This window comes from Apostichopus japonicus, chromosome 18 (assembly GCF_037975245.1).
Source record: "Apostichopus japonicus isolate 1M-3 chromosome 18, ASM3797524v1, whole genome shotgun sequence".
In the NCBI taxonomy this organism is placed as follows: Eukaryota; Metazoa; Echinodermata; class Holothuroidea; order Aspidochirotida; family Stichopodidae; genus Apostichopus; species Apostichopus japonicus.
In genome coordinates this window covers 10,517,684-10,536,180 of record NC_092578.1, presented here as the reverse complement: position 1 = coordinate 10,536,180, position 18,497 = coordinate 10,517,684, and the positions used below count along the sequence as shown (strand labels likewise).

The 18,497-nt window shown below is 37.3% G+C and overlaps 2 protein-coding genes and 1 non-coding gene across 4 annotated transcripts in view; 2 read left to right on the top strand and 1 right to left on the bottom strand.

Annotated features, from left to right (window-relative positions):
• Positions 1-299: 299 nt before the first annotated feature.
• Trnan-guu (transfer RNA asparagine (anticodon GUU)) lies at positions 300-373 on the top strand. Its single transcript has one exon. It is a non-coding gene; the product is annotated as a tRNA-Asn (tRNA).
• Positions 374-5,068: 4,695 nt separating this feature from the next.
• Positions 5,069-15,406, top strand: LOC139958680 (C-C chemokine receptor type 8-like). The gene is made up of 2 exons (XM_071955944.1): positions 5,069-6,692; positions 8,188-15,406. The coding sequence occupies exons 1-2, from the start codon at positions 5,992-5,994 to the stop codon at positions 8,627-8,629; spliced, it is 1,143 nt and encodes a 380-aa protein (XP_071812045.1). The 5' UTR covers positions 5,069-5,991; the 3' UTR covers positions 8,630-15,406.
• Positions 11,440-18,497, bottom strand: part of LOC139958677 (DNA-directed RNA polymerase I subunit RPA2-like) — a 42,283-nt gene continuing 35,225 nt past the window's right edge. For both annotated transcript variants that reach the window (XM_071955941.1, XM_071955942.1), the window contains 3 exons: positions 18,076-18,203; positions 16,678-16,842; positions 11,440-15,769 (listed from right to left, as the gene is read on the bottom strand). In XM_071955941.1, coding sequence (XP_071812042.1) covers positions 15,542-15,769; positions 16,678-16,842; positions 18,076-18,203 — 521 coding nt within the window. In that variant the 3' untranslated portion in view covers positions 11,440-15,541. The remainder of the gene's footprint in view (positions 15,770-16,677; positions 16,843-18,075; positions 18,204-18,497) is intronic.

Genomic DNA, 18,497 nt, shown 5'->3' with positions numbered 1-18,497 from the left:
TTAGCTTCTATGGAACTTAGTTGGATTCTAACGTTAGACCATCACTGATTTGCGTAGAGAGAGAGCGTTGTGTTGAAATAAACAATGGCTTAGGCTTTCAATATGCCGTAGAAGATAGTTCGTGGCTAACTTATGACATGCACTCGCATAGTTTTGATTTTGTTTAAAAAATAGCGAATAAGCACATTAATCCCTTTGGATAAAACATATTATATCAGTCTCAGATTAAATTGACTAAAGAAATAAAGGGCTGGAAACAATTAGAATCATATATTATTAGTATCCCTCATTTTTTCATGGCTTCTGTGGCGCAATTGGTTAGCGCGTTCGGCTGTTAACCGAAAGGTTGGTGGTTCAAGCCCACCCAGGAGCGATGTTCTCTTTTGCTACGTTACTGCTAAATGACTGGTTACAGGTAACGGAACTTTTAAAGGGCTAACGAGACATGATAATATCTTTTAGATGAATTGTCTAAATATCTTAATGTTTGGGCATTAAAATATTCAACAAATTGAGCTACGATACGTACTTTGACATACGTACTTTGACCTGAAAAGAGGAGCTGTTTGCCACAATATAAGCTGGGAGATAGTAAAGGAATCGAACACGGACAAACGTAAATTGTGACAGTGCAACCTCTGCATAGAAGAAAAGCGAACAAATTTATGTACCAACATAGGCATGGGAGCCCAATTTAATTTGGGGGGGGGGGGGGGGCTGTAACGACTTGCCCGAAAAATATAACCACAAATTTTCGCGCGGGAACATGTTAATGTGCATGACATATAGGGCATGCATCGGTTTTTACATCGCATGCCAATATCATACAAATTATTTTCCGTGTTATTACCCTTCCATATTGGTTATAATTATTGGGTATGTTAAGACCAGGATCTCTCGATCCCACTGTAGACGGAGAGAGGAAAAACAGTTTGGTTTTAGTTGTAACGATAAGGCACATGGTATTCAATCGCTGGGGCTCCGCCCACTATACACGCTATTGAACGCCAAAACAAACAACAAAATTTTGGGTAGGGCACCGCTAATCATACCCATAACACTCTCCCCTCCTTAAGAGATGTCATCCCTGACATGTAAACATGTATCGTATGAAGAAATATAGAATTCAATGTAAGAAGAAATGAATGGTGAATAAAAGTTTGATAAAATGCACTCTATACTGTTCTCATTTGTCGAGTCTTGCTAATTACAAGCTGAAGATATAAACCTTAATAGTCATCTCACTACTAGAAACACCTTGGCACCCATACTATTAAATGTATACACGTAGTTTACTTTAACCTTCTTTGTAGCAAATTTACCACTGACTATACTTTGATCTGAAGTCACAGAATATTTAAGTACATTCGTTTGGCTAAAAGACAAATAAATTTGAGCACTGCGCAATACTCAAAAGACATTGTCGTGTTGCAAATGACCAATTAGTCACTAAAACCTTGCATACCATTCCACCAATTTCCTTGTGCCCCTAAGAACTAGCATGTTCCCATTTAACTATTGTATTTACATACCTCACTACCAATGCTATGTTAGAAAACACATACACATGTCTCGAAATCTGTCATTCATGTGCGAATATACAAGTTTGATAACAATATAAGTTATAACGTATAATACAATGGAACTCAAAAGTTCTCTCAGTGTTCAAGTAATGTCTGGTAGAGTTATAAAATAAAAACTATAGTAGGACCTGTTGGCAGTGTGTGCCACTCAGCAGACGTCTGGTAATGGGAAGGTCTAAGTCGTCCCGTCCCTCCAAATAGTCCCTTAGCTGTATACCAGGTGTAACAGCTCTACAGCCTCTACATTTTCTTTCTCAGGATACCCTCTTTTAAGTCCACTGTCAATCTGGTGGACCAGAGACATGAATGCTAGCTTGTCACGTTGCCCAGGGTCCCCGATCTGTCCCTTTATCTTGAACTCTTTCTTGTATGGCAGAGCATGATCTGTGGGAGGGTGACTTTCCTTCTCGGAGGTTGACGTGGTCACTTTTAGTTCCCCTAGACATCTTTCAAACTCTGCTTCCAAGTCCTTGAGCTTCCGCTCATACATCTTTACCGTTTCCCTCATATCCGTTTCAGCGGCATCATCGGCTGAGGTGCTTTGGTCCGTCTCCATTGTGGTCTAATCTAGTGGTTACTTCAGTCCTGTCAGGGTCGCCAATTTGTTAAGACCAGGATCTCTCGATCCCACTGTAGACGGAGAGAGGAAAAACAGTTTGGTTTTAGTTGTAACGTTAAGGCACATGGTATTCAATCGCTGGGGCTCCGCCCACTATACACGCTATTGAACGCCAAAACAAACAACAAAATTTTGGGTAGGGCACCGCTAATCATACCCATAACAGGTAAGTCGTTACAATAATAATGGTAATCATTATATTAGTTTAACCATTGAAAAACACATTGCAAATTACTTTTCTTTCAGTAGGTGCCCGAAAAATTCACAGCATATTGCCCGAATTTTTACGATTTTTTTTTTGGGGGGGGCGCTGCAGTCCCCCAGCCCCCCCCCCCCTCCACCCGCCACCTACGCCTATGTGTACTAAGGACAGTATAAACTAAAACAGAGCTCATCTCAAAGTGTCACCATGTCAACAAACCGCCCGACCGTGGACATGTCAAGGTCACATACACGAATGTTTACGTGCAGTTGTCTGATGATCGCCGCACACTGCAGGCGTGAAACTCGAGTAACAACATGCTTTATGTAGTCTGTATAGGTAGACTATATTATGTACTTGCTCTACTGCTATGTATTGCGCACTTTTGCAACAGGAGGTGAACATCTGAATCTTCGTTATATACATGGGCGGGATTACGGGGGGCAAGAGTGGGCATTCCCCCCCCCCCACTTTTCCCCAGACCTTAGTTCACTCTTTTGTCGTTTTTGCAGACAAATAATGTGCACAACCCTAATCGAAATTATTCCCCCACAACAGCTATATCAAATAGGCCTATTTGTTTCGAATTTAAGTCGAATTTGTGTTTAACATCTTAACATGTAGCATGCAGAATAACTGGAGCTGGAGCTAGCACATGGTTCGCAGTACAGGTTACGGAATCCTGGAGCTAACACACTAGCGATTCAATTCTGCATGTGATGAATCCGCGGCATGTAGGCTACAGTGTTAGCTTCAGGAATTGATGTTCAACGTTGCTGCTCCACTGAATGCGTTGAATAACTAAATCCAGAGAAACGATTTACGAAAGCCAGATTTGCATATTGGGTATATCAATAATTAAATTCAATACAGTGACACATGACACCCCCGCCGGTGATAAAAGTGTGGGGGGGGGGTAAAGGTATGTTCAGCCCCCAATATTCGAAGTGGGTGCTGAACATATTCTTGATCGGTCCAATGCACAATATACAAAAAAAAATTAGGGGGAAAGAACTGTCTAGATGCGATTTATTGTTATCAGAGGTGTCATTTTTGCTGATCTAGGATTTCCTTTTTGCTTAAATTTCGACGCGCCGCGCCAACTGATGGTGGTGCACCGCCTAAATAGTGACGTATAAGCTTCAATTGTACATCACCATATAAGTTCTTCTATCCGTCCTCCCTAAATTAACACGTTCATTAATTGTTTAGATGCAATTAAAAACCTTTATGGGTGTTAATTTTACCGATCTAAGTGTACCATCATCGAAATTTCGACGCTCCTTGCCAACCGATGATGGCGCTCCGCCTAGATAGTGACGTATAACAAAAGTTGTACATCACCATCTGACCATATGTTCTACTATCAATCCTCTTCAAATTTTAAACAATAATTAACTATCTAGATACAATTGCAGACATGAGATCCATATTTCAAGGATGGGTACATGCATCTTAGAGCACTCGGGAAGTGCCGTTTCCGGCCATCTGGAGGGTTTGTAAAGCCAAAAAATTTCTTGTACGCTCCGCGCCAACCGATGGTGGCGCTCCGCTTTCATAGTCTTGCTGGCAGGTTCGCCCCCCCCCCCCCATTTTCACAACTCAAATCCCGCCCCTGGTTATATATATGGCGACATATATTTGCCTTACTCTAGAGATCAAACATGATAACTCGAAATCATTTGTGATTCATACAGCCGGATCTCCAAAGAGATACTTTGAACAGACTTTGTTTTAAAGAAATGGAGATAAACTACAAAGGCAAATTAATATATATATATATATAATTGAAATTTTAGTGAGTTGGAAAATCCAAAACAGTGAAAAAACTTCCAGCCTCCATCGGGATTCGAACCCGGGCCTCCCGCTTTATATGCGGACACCCTAACCACAAGGCTGAGGACGCTGATAGTATGTCCAGAGGTTCGAAACCGGTAAGGAAAGTTCCAGGATTAACAGCCTCCAAACTGTCTATGTGTGTAGTCATAGGCGTAAGAGCCCAATTTGATTTGGGGGTGGGGGGCTGTTACGACTGGCCCGAAAGATATAACAAAACTTTTTCGCGCGCGTTCAACATGTTAATGTACATATCATATAGGCATACATCGGTTACTGCATCGCATGCCAAATTACATACAACCATTTGCCGTGTTATTACCGAAATGGCGAATTAGTCGGGCAAGCTTAGAGCTCTATTTTAATTACAAAGAATATTTTTATTTAAACTATTCATCGTTGTAACATCATTGTAATTAAGTATTCTTTCAGTATGTGCCCGAAAAATTCTCAGCATATTGCCCAAATTTTCACAAAAATATTTGGTTGGGGGGGCTGCACCCCCCCCCGCCTCCTTTGCCTATGTGTGTAGTGTTCGGTTTCGGAAATATCTGGTATTTCTTTCATTCGTTCAACGAAGTTTTATAGCAGCCGTTATAAGAGGTTTAATATTTCCACACCAATCAATTAATTGTTTCTGAATTTTCGAAATTCCCTCACCAACGTCTTCATCATATTCTTTTTTGTGGTCGTTGGCGCGTTTAGATTGTCAGCTTTTCTTCCACGGTACTTCTCGTGTCTGAGAGATTTTGTTCCTTACAAGAAACCAATTAACAAGAATATTCTTTGAAACTCGGTTTCATTTTATTGGTAACGCCATTGTATTGGCACATTTCGCGACAATGACAAAACATTACATGCACAGTACAGAAAAACCTGCGATATGTGATATGTAGTAATTGTGTAAAGTTGGTATGTATGAACTCATTGTTGGGTACAAATTTTATCATATAAAAACGAAAGAAGGAAAAGGAAGGCCTATCGACATTAATAATGGCTGTTTTCAATATCGAGAGTTAGTGCAAAACTGTGAAAGTAGAAGTGCACTCATCTTACATTCTTCCCTGAATACATACTGAAGTCATGTAAGCAGTTACATGTGACGTGTAGTCACGATCTAATGGCGAAAATATTGTTACAGTAATGGTCGCATCCTTACACCAAAAACATCTTTACATTTGATTTGTTCAGGGTTATTGCTCATTGGATCACGAAGAACAGTTCAGTGTAAGCGAGAACTTTCTGCAACTTTACGTCATCCTCCGAAACACTGAAGAACTTTTTAGTTAGAAGAAAGATTTAGTTCAAAATTGTGGATTTCATTTTTGCATAGAATGGACATATATGACAGCCTCGCCTATAGTTTCACGCAGTGGGTGTGTTCCTTACGGATACTGATTTAAGTCTGCAGTAATTTCAAAAAGACGACCTGTGGAACTTCTCTTCTCATGAAGGTATAGCCTACTGCTAAATGTTTTAGCTTCCTTAATCAATGGAGCGCGTTCTTTTGCACACGGAATCACAAATCCGTGTATAGTCTACATTTAAATGCCCTATAGATGTATTCCTGTTAATATGTTATTCCAAAAGACTTCAGTTTAGATAGTTTTTCTGTTTATTCCCCATCGCTATCGACCAACGGTCGTAAGTAGGCCGCAGCTATAGATGACTCAGTGTTCAAAACGCAGTAATCTTATAGATTGGGAACCATCTTTTAGATTAATTACACTTGCTCTCATGCTTGACATAAAATGACAACAAACTCCGCCAATGCTACCTTCGAAATTCTTCGAAGTGCTAGGGTTTTTAACAGTATAATTTTGATGCTAGTCAGTATGATTGGGTTGATAGCCAATAGCCTAATCATCGTATCGTACGGAGTGACGAGGAAGTTGAGATCTAAAACTAACGCTCTTGTTGTCAATCTAGCAATTGCAAATAGTATTTCATGTGTTTTTCTTCCCGTCATTGCATTTTCCCTTGTCACTCAACAAGTTGATTCGCCCCGGCTGGATACCCCTTGCATCATTGCCATAGGAGTCGTACGCGTTTGCATAGGATGCAGTGTTCTAACGGTAACGTTAATAGCAGTCAATCGTTTCGTCTTGATAACGAAGAATCACGGAACATACAAACAAATGTTCAGAACAAAACTGTTACGCTGTTGGTATACAATCTTATGGTTGTTCCCAATTGTTGTTGTTACTGTCCCTGTCATCTTCAGTAGCGATGAGTTTGGGTTTGACAGGAAGCGCCATGTGTGTGGGGCGAAGATAGACAACAAGAAAACTAATCTTTATGGTCTTATCTTCGTGACTCTTCTTATTCCAGCACCTTTAATTGTAAGTTTTTACTGCTATATTAGAATATATACACACATACGGAGACATAACCACCAGTTACAGCGAAAACCTACAACTTGTGAACAAGTGGAAGCGGGCTCGTCTTCAAGGTAATTACTGATTCACGTATGTAACTAGAATGAGTTATCAGCCGAAGTGGCGATGGGGAGGGGGGTATGCCCCCAGGAGTTTTTAGAAACCCCAAATAGGCCTTTTTTCATAACTAAGAAATGACCCTATATGTTAGTGAAATGTACAGTTCCATTTTATAGTTTAAGTGCCCTTTGTTATTTAAAATGTGACAATTGTAATTAGACTATAACCTTTGATGAAACTTTGCAGTTTTCTTCTCAAACGAAAGACACACGTGACACTGCCATTTGAAGTTTGTGCCCCCCCCCCTCTCAAGACTTAACCGTCTATACAGTCGCCTGAGTATCAGAGTTTGTTTGAAATTACCATAGCCTATTATGTTCCAAATTCCAGGTTGATGGCAACGACAAAAGACATTGCCTACGTCTGGCCATCTGTATCAGATCACGCGAATAGGCAAATACCAATTTAATGCGGTACATCTATACGGTCACGATAACGCACGTAGGACCTATTTAATTGACGTGTACATCTATTTTATATATACCCGTATAAATTGAACAATGTCAATTTAAGTGGAAATGCACCATTTAAATTGACATAAACCAGTTTAATTCGACATATGACGATTTCAAGAATAATTGACAACTATGTATGTTGGGAGGATGAGGCAAGCAAACATTGGGGGGGGGGCATAAATGTTGGAAGTGAAAAAAACGCACTTGATGTAAAAAGTGCACATCACCGGAAATTTTAGGGGGCCATGTAACACGTCCGACACGAACAACACCGAATGCAGTGACTCGCTGAACGTTTCGATAGATATAGCAACAAAAGGGACAATTTAATGCTATATAACTAAAACTTTTTGCTGTTATTGGCTGAGAATATATGGCACACAGAGGCTGTAGCACTTAAGAAAGTTCTTATTCGCCTTTGTAGCGATTTTGGAGCCCAAAAGTACATATCAGAATAATGAATTACACTTACATATCTCTGGAATGCATCTCAGGGCACTAGTGGAGGTTCAATGGGAGGCGAGGCCTTGAAGTCCCTTTTCGTACTTGAACATATATTTGATTACATATTGATAACTCCAAAGCTGTCATACGTTCTTGATATCGATAATATGTCGATTTAAACCGGAAGCTTTCAACTAAAGTAGATATTATTAAGATTTGGGTAGATATTTAGATTGACATCTACCCATTGGAGTTGATATACACACGGATCCTCTGTGCTATCAAGATCATCAGTCATAAGACTATATGCCTATAATATCCCACGCCTAGGTGGGTTGAAGTCAAGGGTAAATGTTATATACCTATATACCTTAAGTACCCCAGTTTTAAGTGACGTATGTACATTAAAGACTGGCATAAAAAAAATCACACATTTCGACAAAAAGTCGATATTGTAGATAGTATGTATCGTCAAGTTTTCTGAATTTCAACGCAAAAAGTCGTAAACCTCGAGAAAAGAAGTTCATGTTAGTCAATTATTCTTCCTCAGTCCTGACGTTACCATCGAGTATACATCAAGATCATTACCGATACCAGTCAAGAGCCCCAATCCAGTAGAAATCACTCGCAGTTTGTTTTGGGTGTTACTATGTTTTGTAGTATTTTTCACTCCGCAACTGATCGCCGAGATAGCGAATGCTTCTGCAACTGTCATACTCCATACTTCAGTGTTAGTGACCGTCAGCTGCTGTATCAACCCTTTGCTCTACGGGCTCAGTCAGCCTCTCTTCAGAGCTGTTTGCCAGAACATTGTGTCCTACCGATGGAAAGAGATCCCAGAACCAACTCTCAATTGTCTACAGGTGCAAAACAATGACTCTGATATCACAAAGATGAGCCGAAGAGAACGTCACACGACAATTGTCAAATACAATGATGGTAAAACACTGTCTGTCCTTGGACAAAGAGCTAACATGGTCAAGGGGAAATGACGCAAATAAAGTAATTACTTACTTACTTACTTAGATGGAGGTGAGATATTGTAATCCGTTGGTCATTGCCGAAAAAAAAATCTTTTTGTGTGTTAACAAAATGGACAAAAAACACACTGGATTGACTTTTAACCTTCACTGGTTTAATGTCATGTTCTTTACTATCAAAATATGTGTTAACCATGGTGAGTGTAGTAGCAAATTAAGCACAATATATATATATATATATATATATATATATATATATATATATATATATATATATATATATATGACTATTTGGGAAACATTGACTTGGCTTGCAACTTTCACATGTGTAACAGGTACGTCAAGTAATAGCAAATATGTGGTTACCATGGTAACTGAGGTCAAAGGTCACATTGTTCGCTTAGGCCTATTAATTAATCCAAAGAAAGCCAAGAGGCGTGGTGATTCATTGCCACAACTGAATACAAAATGTTCTTTAACGGGATCCACATCCAACATATGATGATCATTCAAAAAGCATTGCTTTTTGGGTTGCCCTGTTTACAAAGTTTTGAGATTTTGAGCCCGGCTGACCTAAAATGACCTTTCATCTCCAAAGAAAAGGGTAGGTTCTTGAACTTTATAAGGTAGAGCCAACAATCACCTATGACGTTCATCTGATCTCTACTGTAGACGGTTACATGTTACCATATTAAAATGCTTTCAGAATTTCATCTCATTTCAGACTAGCCATTAAACCTCAATAACCTTGGCATATTGTTTATAACTAGGTGGATGCCAACTATGAAGTTTATCCAAGCTCTGCTATTGGAGTAATCACGTTTACAAAGACCTCTGTCGTGCTCGACTGACCTTTGAACTGAGGGATCATGAATATCAGTAAAGTGTATTTGCAATCTATGTGTGAAGTTCATCCAAGTTTACTTTCAGAGTTATCGTGTCCACAAGGCTCCCCATAAGGTTTGACTTCTGATGACCTCAACTGACTTTTGACCTCCACAGAAGACGACGTTCTTTGTAATTATTAGGCTGGACCCACATACGACGAATCCAACCTTTCATAATTTGACCTCATATAACCTGCGGCTTCCACACAGAGTGTTCTAGTTATAATCCACAATCGAAACAGAGGGTTCATCCAAGCTTTACTTTGGGATTTTTCATGTTTTCAAGTACCGCTGTTAAACTTCACTGGAAACTATAGGTACTTCTACTAACTATGATGGATCCACATAGCAATAATCAATTTCATCCTAGTTTTCTGTTGGAGTTATCTTGTTTACATAGTTTTCAGTAGATATTGGACCTCCACTCATTTCAAAAGTAAGTTGTCCAAACCAAGGAAGACCTACATTCCACGTATGAACTCACCAAGAATAACTTCAAAGAATTAAAGTACTCTGCACAATACAAGTTCTTACAAAGAAAATCCCTTTATGTTAGAATTGTTACAATAGGGTGCCACTTTCTTGTTTACTCTTCTCACATCCCATAGTATTACACTGCTCTACAAATATATGCCTGTACTGCATTAGCCTACTGCTAGTACGCTGTAGGAAGATGAATGCATGATTGATGTACATGTTGCTTACGTATGAAAAGACAATGTATTACAGGCATGAGACTGAGCCGGGGAAAAAAAATCTGAAATTTATCGATCGCCGTCCTGGGGGAGGGGTTTAAGGGGAGTGGGTGCCCCCTCCCCTTTAGAATTTTTTGTCGGGTAAGGAGGGCTTAGATGCAAAATGGTGGACTCTAGATGGAATCTATCACATCACATAACTCGCCAAAAAAGTGTGGAATTTCTGCTTGTATAATTTATCCATTAGCTTTTTTGAACCAAAAAAAGGCATTTTTCTTGCTTTGTGCTACTTGATTCCACCACTGGTCAAATTCGGTGTTCCTTCCCTTCACAGTCCAGCATGTTCGGCAAAAAAAAAAACAAAAACAAAAACAAAAAAAAACAAAAAAAAATTAAATAAAAAAAAATTAAATCAAAAAAATAATAAAAAATAATAAAAAACGCGAATTACGAGAAAAAACGCGAAAATGAAAAAAAAAAAATCGGAAATCCGCGTTTCCGCGGAAGAGTCTCATGCCTGGTATTAGGCTGTGTACGGGACAATTATATCTGAATAAATATTTGAATCAGAAACTTCTCATAATAATTATTTTCATTTCCGGCAACTTCATTCTACATGTGACTCAACTGAATTTACCACTGAATGAGCTTCATAAGTTTTGCTTCTTCTTAATTACTCGCATTACTCTTAAAGGAGGAAATAAATCAACAGTAACCTATTGTAACTCTTCATCGTTATTTGAGTGATCACTGCGTAATTTATAGGCTTCATAGTCTAACCTTTAATCTAAACGTACCCGCTACCAGGAGTCTATCCTGTAATCATGACAATGTCACCCATTATTGCCCCGAGGGAAATAAGTTAGAGGAGTAGGGATGTCATTTGTTCCGGTTTTATTAAATATTATTATATATATATATTATCAAATATTGGTACATTATGAAGCATATTGGGAGCCATTGAATGGATATCTGTTAAGGTTTCATAATTCTTTTTATTGATCTCTTAAAATTGGATTCATTGTATTTTATTCCTCCTCTCATTTATCATAAAGTTGAAATCCTACCCATTCCAAGACCAAACCAAGAGAAGGAAAATAGATGAAAACATAATGATCGTGTAGTGTGAGAGTGGGTAGGGGCATGTGACATCCCACAAGTTCACATTTGGTACAAAATGTGATAACATTGAATCCTTTATATCAGTGTACTGAAAACAAATTTCACAAGGATACTGAGATTATGTTCCTTCCATCAAGATACATTTTATTCTGGAATACTCTTTTCAAATATTACCAAACTAAAGATGAAGATCGTCAGGATGCTATTTATGAAGTAATGCAATGTTATATTCAGAGACTTCATGAGGCTTTAAAATCATTGCAAATCACCTTGTGTTGTACAACACAAGCAAAGATTAATGCTCCTCAAATCTACATCAGAAAAATAAAGGTGCAACACTCAAACATGGTCTGATATGTGAGACCTTAACCAAGTCAATCAATAACTTCCTGATAAGTTCAAGCTTTTCAAATTTGAACCAAAAATATTAAATGAAACAGTGGTGGATGATATTATTGTTTTGGTATGGTACTATGGTAAGATGACTATGTTGTTCAAGTTGGGAACTTTGGATCTTGTACTGTGAATGTTAAAATTCACAAATTCTTGTTAAAATCTTCATAATGGAACAAGTCCTGTACTGATTTCATCCAACTCTGAAACAATCTTGGAAATTGTATGCAGTAAGTATACCAAAATTTGACCTCTTTCACTTCCGATGTGCCCAATTCTGAAATTAGACTGCATTACAATACTTCTATTGTGAATATATATTGGAAGACTTTTGTACCATTGTATCATAGTCTGCAAGTTTTGATGGCTTCACAGTTTGAACTGCAATATGTGTTTATCGTACATTGATTGATGTTACCATGGTAATTTGAACCAAAACATCAACCACAATTTGTGGTAAATTACAAGATGAAGATGCCACTATCAGCTTAAATACACTTTCATATGTTCAGCTGCTTGCTAAAAGCATTAACTCATTACTGATGCCTTCCTCCCTAGATAAATAAAGGTTAACATTCATATGTGGACCAAACAATACTAAACCCCTCCTCAGAATTGAACAGGTCACCCCGTTTATTGTGTTGTGTGCACCACACATTACTGATTAGGTTTACTAATAAATGCATTGCCAATATTATTATAACAGCACTACCTTAGTATAGATTAATATTAACTGCTCTCCATGATTTATTAACAGTTGCAATTAGTACGATATTGTACGTTGAACAGAACTTCTGTGTACTATGTAGTTAAACATATTGAACAATATTGAAATGTTGTTCATACCTTGATAGTTACAATGCCTTTACTTAAACAAACAGTGTACAACATTAAATTAGTCTAGTCAAGGGCTTTTGATCGCAGTTAAACTGACAGTCTGACTACTAACTTGGTACTGATCTAAATCCATATTTAAGAAACATTGAGGTTACATAGTGATATCCCAAAGATAACTCAAAGACCTAATAACTAGTGTCACTATGCAACCATTCATTTGTGTCTATCAAAGAATTGTGACATTGGACCTGATATACTACAGTGTAAGAATTGATGTAGTTATTAAACAGTCAATAGTGTCATGCAACGAGGAAGCTTATTATGTTAAATATCTTGCTTAACCTCTGAAGGAAATCACAATGTGAAAGTGACTTCACTGGCAAACTTCATTTTGTTCTGAAGACATTGCATGATTGAAAAAGAAAGTCACTCTCAAACAACAAAAAGAAAACTAATATTTTCAATTTTCAATCAGTATCAAGATGTGAGTCAGCACTTAGTAAATGTCAGTTTACAACCATTAAGTCAGAACGCTTTGTGATTCCTTGCCATATAAATTGCTCATAGTTCCACCTAAATAGCTGACTAATGTAGAAAGAGTAAGTTAAAATTTTTCCAAGAATACATATATATATTTTTAAATGTTTCAATATCGAGAAAAAGAGTCTTCCTAGGTGAAATATAGACACAGATCTAATGTGTATTAGCAAATGTATATTTCATTTTACCAATTGTGAGCTAGCACATTAGCTGTCGCCAACCACCCCTTTAATAATTGTTGTTAATGAATGAGAGTTACAATGACATTGTTTTAATATTCACTGTGAAATATTTTCACAACTTACAGTCAAAGTCATCTAGTATAAATCACAGAGAATAGATCTCAACTTTGAGATAACCTGTTGACCCTTTCAGCCAAGTTTGGAGCCATTGGAGATAACCAGTTGACCCATTAAAACTCTGAGTGTGAAAACTAACAAGGGGCACTTGAGTGTGTTTCAGTTACTCATCACAAGAGTATCTCTTTGAAGCAGATCTCATTTCCTGGCTGACTGTATGTTTTGTTGAAGATTACATCAGACCTATTGTGTATTGAGCCCCTTCAAACAATAAACTGAACTGAAGTTGTTCACCAAAAGAAAATTACAACCATCAGAGAATGCAGATTAGCTGAAGCTTTAATTATGGATTTATCATGTTTACAAGGACTTCACACTTTGATACTGTTGACCTCATATGACGTTTGACCTGTTCATAAAATACTAGGGTTCCTGTACTTACTAATTTGGATATATATATCATGTTAACAAGCAGGTGTCACATACGCACACATTCCTTTTACCTCTGGCAAGGAATATATATATGTTTAGTTTCCCATGACGATGGGTAAACTTTACTTATAAAAGATATTATTTTTCTGTCGAATGAATTTTTATGACGACGACAAAATGTAATTCAAGGGTTCCAAATCAGCACATTGTGAGAAAAATTAAACATATATTCATAATTGATTCCTCTACTTGTCATGTCTGGGATTTTTTCTTGGAAAGGAATTGGGGTGCATAATTCCACAATTAAAGGTCTATGTACATGATATGAAATGATCTATATTTCATCACCTTCGTAATCATCTTCCTGCTCAGAGACTTTATTCACTACCTTCAGACTTGATTGATGTAATCATGAAACCTGTATTTGCACTGAGTTTTCCCATTTTTGTACATAAACCTTTCATTATCTACGCATAGGGTGATAGAAAGTTAGACAGCTAATAACAGAACTCTTAATCTACGCAGTTAATGACCAAACACTGCTTTTGACTTCCTGTTGGCTTACTAGCAATTCATGAAATGATACCTACTAATCGCTAGCAGGCGCTATTTCCCATGTTACCATGTGAGTGTTACTTGTTTCCTGTTGGCTTACTACAGTAGAACACTTCATCAAAGTGATTTGTTACCTACCAATCACGAGCAGGCGCTATTCTCCAATGTACCATGTGAGTGTTACATTTTATAAAGGAGTGGCATATCTTCCCGAAAGTGTATTGTCTTTGATTATAGTTAGTCATGCACCAATGTACATTTAAGTGTATAGTTACACATAAGGGTTACCATGAACAATCAAATGATCAAATGTCACTCACAATAGTTAGCAATGTGATATTTTTAGGCATATAGTCATGAACTTATGGTAAACATGTTCATTACTTCATAATATGCTCACTTAACATCCTCTGCTAGAAGGATGGCCACTGATATGATGTGGAATACACATCTATGACTCAAGAACTAGACATGACAAGATCACATAAACTTCTAGTCCAAGCATTGGGAAACCCCAGCAGGATATACACAATAAATAAGAACAACTGCACGCAGTTAACATGTAGCTAGCAAAGATCATGCTATTAACTGTATAGAATTTACCTTGTTTGTACAGTGATAAATGCATATAAGCTTACACCTACATTCATATGCAAAAGCCAGTAAGATACACAAACAACTAGAGATTAAGAAAATTGCAAGCTGTACGATTTGTAAATATTGAACGTTGATAGTTTGGTTTTGCTTCAAATCCTTTAATAAATGCACTGAATTGCCAGATTCTGCAGCCTGATGCCAAACATCTGGTCACCCTAGTTATGAGTGCGTAGGAAACTTCACACAAACTGAACTGAATTAGCTGAATAAAAGTTCAGAAGGTAGGAAGTCTATCAAACAGAGTGCATGCCAGAATAACACCTAATATATAAGGCACAATAAAACTTCAAGGTAACATTCTTTCTTTGCTAATCTTGTTGACAACATCATCACACATGTATTAGCTCAACGACATTTTCTCAAAAGCCAATACTTTTAAACACAATCTGGAAAAAAAGTTTTGCTTCAACTCTTTCAAAATCTGACTGGATGATGACAGATGTAGTTACCATGGCGCTGTGTATTTCATCCAAGTTATGCTCTTACCACTTCCATGTACAAATGTCTTCATTTAACTTCAATTACAGTTTTGACATTCATTGCACACAACTCAGCCACCAGATATCGAAAGACATATGGCAGGTAGATAGCTTCCAAGTCTTCTGATGAGCAACAGATGGCACAAGTCCACTGTCGTAAATTGTTCCCCAACATTCTTTCACTGACAGCGAAATCAGCTTGTGGTGTTTCAAGGCTAATGCCCAGTAAAGTACCGCACTTCTTACATACATGAGTCTATGCGGAAGAAAACAGAAAGACCTTAAGTTGCAAAAACATAAATATTAATGTAGTCATGCCCCCTCTTTTCTGGAAATGGTCCAGGTAATGTTTCATTTCTTCTGCTAATTAAAATGTTCTTTTGAGGTAGTAAGGAGTAAAAGTTTTATTTTACTTAATTTTTAATGATACCTTAATAACCACAACATAAATTTTGCATACTACCAACAAAAGTATACACAAGAGACTGGATTCTATCAAAAACACTTATCTAGGAAAAAATGCAGCATGAACATTAGTAAGAACTCCATACGATGTTTAGGCTACATGTATACTTGGTTAACTAAATCACATAAATTAATCAGAATTTGAAAATTTGTTCATTCTACGTTGGCAAATAGAAAAATTACAATAACAAAAAAGTTACAAGAAATGGTAGTCAATTTCTGATGCTACTTCCAATGCAAATTCCATCTATGCCTGGACGTATAACACAGCATGTGCACACTACAAGTAACAATAATGTAGTAATTCAACAGAATCATTCTAGTGTTATGATTAAGCACATATCCTGGCCAGAACTGGGACTTTCAATTAATATCTTTTCATGTAGTAATAGCACACACTTTCTTAGGCAGTTTCTTCAACTAGTATGACTAAACTTTTGTTACATTCTCTACCCTGATGGGACTGCATCACAAACATCATGCAATAGATGACAAATTTGAAGCTTCTATCTAGCGATTGTGGTGACAAATATAGTTGTACTTGTTGTTATGCTAACTATGACTAACAATTACAGACTGTTTCTAAGTAACAATTGTAACATACTTCAAGATGAAAGTGAGGAGAATAATTCCTTATGTAGTACATACATTCCTATCAAGAAGTCATATCAGATAACAATTGCAGATGACTTTACTTACCAATGTCTTATCAGAACAGTTCATCAACCTATCGTGTAGGAGAAAAGATGTCCCATGAGCTAATAAGGAATCTCTTTCCATCTCACCAAATCGGATGCCACCTGCTCTCTTACGACCTTGGACAGGTTGATGGGTCAAAAGGTCAATGGGTCCGGTAGATCGGACCTACGATATAAAGAAAGATATAGAGCCTCAGCACAAGCAATCCATTATGAATTACAAATGTATAATAAAGTATTATTCCAATATGTCTTGAACATCAATTGGTATTGAACTATAAGTAGAAACTCCCTTCCTGTTGGAAGTTCTCAGAGTAAATATACACAATTGAAGTAATACCTATTGCTCATAAAGTAGTAATAGCAAAAGTGAGGTACTTTGGCATGGATTAGAATAAAAACGAGTTAACTTTTACATAATGAACAATTATATTAAACATTCATGATTTCAGGGTGGTTTACTCTGGTAAACACACAGATCATTGAAGTGATTCCTCAATGGTACAAAACATTAGAGACAGTGTGCTAATATGTTGAATTAAAGCACCTGAAACAACAGCAGAAACTAACAAAGTATGTAGAAGCATGTCTTTGTTGCTGTCCCTGGTTGTTTATTGTTACTATATTTAGGGAGTGTTAGCTCAGTGGTTAACACCGGTGCCTTTCAATCATAAGGTCCTGAGTTCAAGTCCCTCCAAGATTAACGTTTGTCGTCAAGTTACAGAGTTGTCGACAATTTACAATTCATAATCATGGACGTTAAATATGAATCTAAGAGACTGACTTCGGTCAGCTTGCGGCTTTGAGGCTCCTTCCTGCTTGCAGGAGGATCTAAAATACATACATACACGCACGCATACATACATACATACATACATACATACATACACACTCCCATACATACATACATACATACATACATACATACATACATACATACATACATACATACATACATACATACATACATACATACATACATACATACATACATACATACATACATACATACATACATACATACATACATACATAATAGACTTAATGTTTGGTGTCTCACCATGAGTACCAGATTGTTAATGTTGCTTTGTACTTTCAGTCATTGTTGATTTCTCTCTTTTGTTCTCAGCAAGGGTCAATAACAATGAAGATGAACTTCTACTACAACCATTGCTACTGCCGCTACCAAAGGTGTATATCTGTGATAATTTGATACAACTTTGAAAAGACAAAAGATAACCAACATCTTTTTCCTTCGAATTTCTCTTTATTATTTGCTGTTATGAATGCCTTTTAATTAAAAATTGTGAGTATATGGTTGGGGGGGGGGGCTATAATAAACCTAATTCAAACCAAATATCAGACAGAGAAAGGTAGGATGAGAAATGATCTGGGATACCTGAAACTTGTCTGACACCATGTGTCGCAGCCTTTGATAATAGACAACACCAATGAATATTTCAGCTTCCAGTTCCACACCTGATGTGCCACTATACATGGTCTCAGTACCATAATAATTGTAGCCAGCTGTGAACAATAAGCAACAAAAAGTCGAATTTGAATGGTAATAATGGCAGTTTACGATATCAGATAAATGGCAACAATGAAGCAAACATTCACACTTTTATATCTTCAGAGAGCAGCAAAGGAAAGCCATGTGTTTCATTGATAAGGTTTGGAATGACTTTAAAAACTATGACCTAGCATAACTAAAAGTACACATGAAAGACTGACATATTAACCTTCCAGTGAAAAGTAGAACATTTCTGACAAATCTGCCATTAGGTTGGAAAGTCACATTACTTCATGTAAAGCATGCAG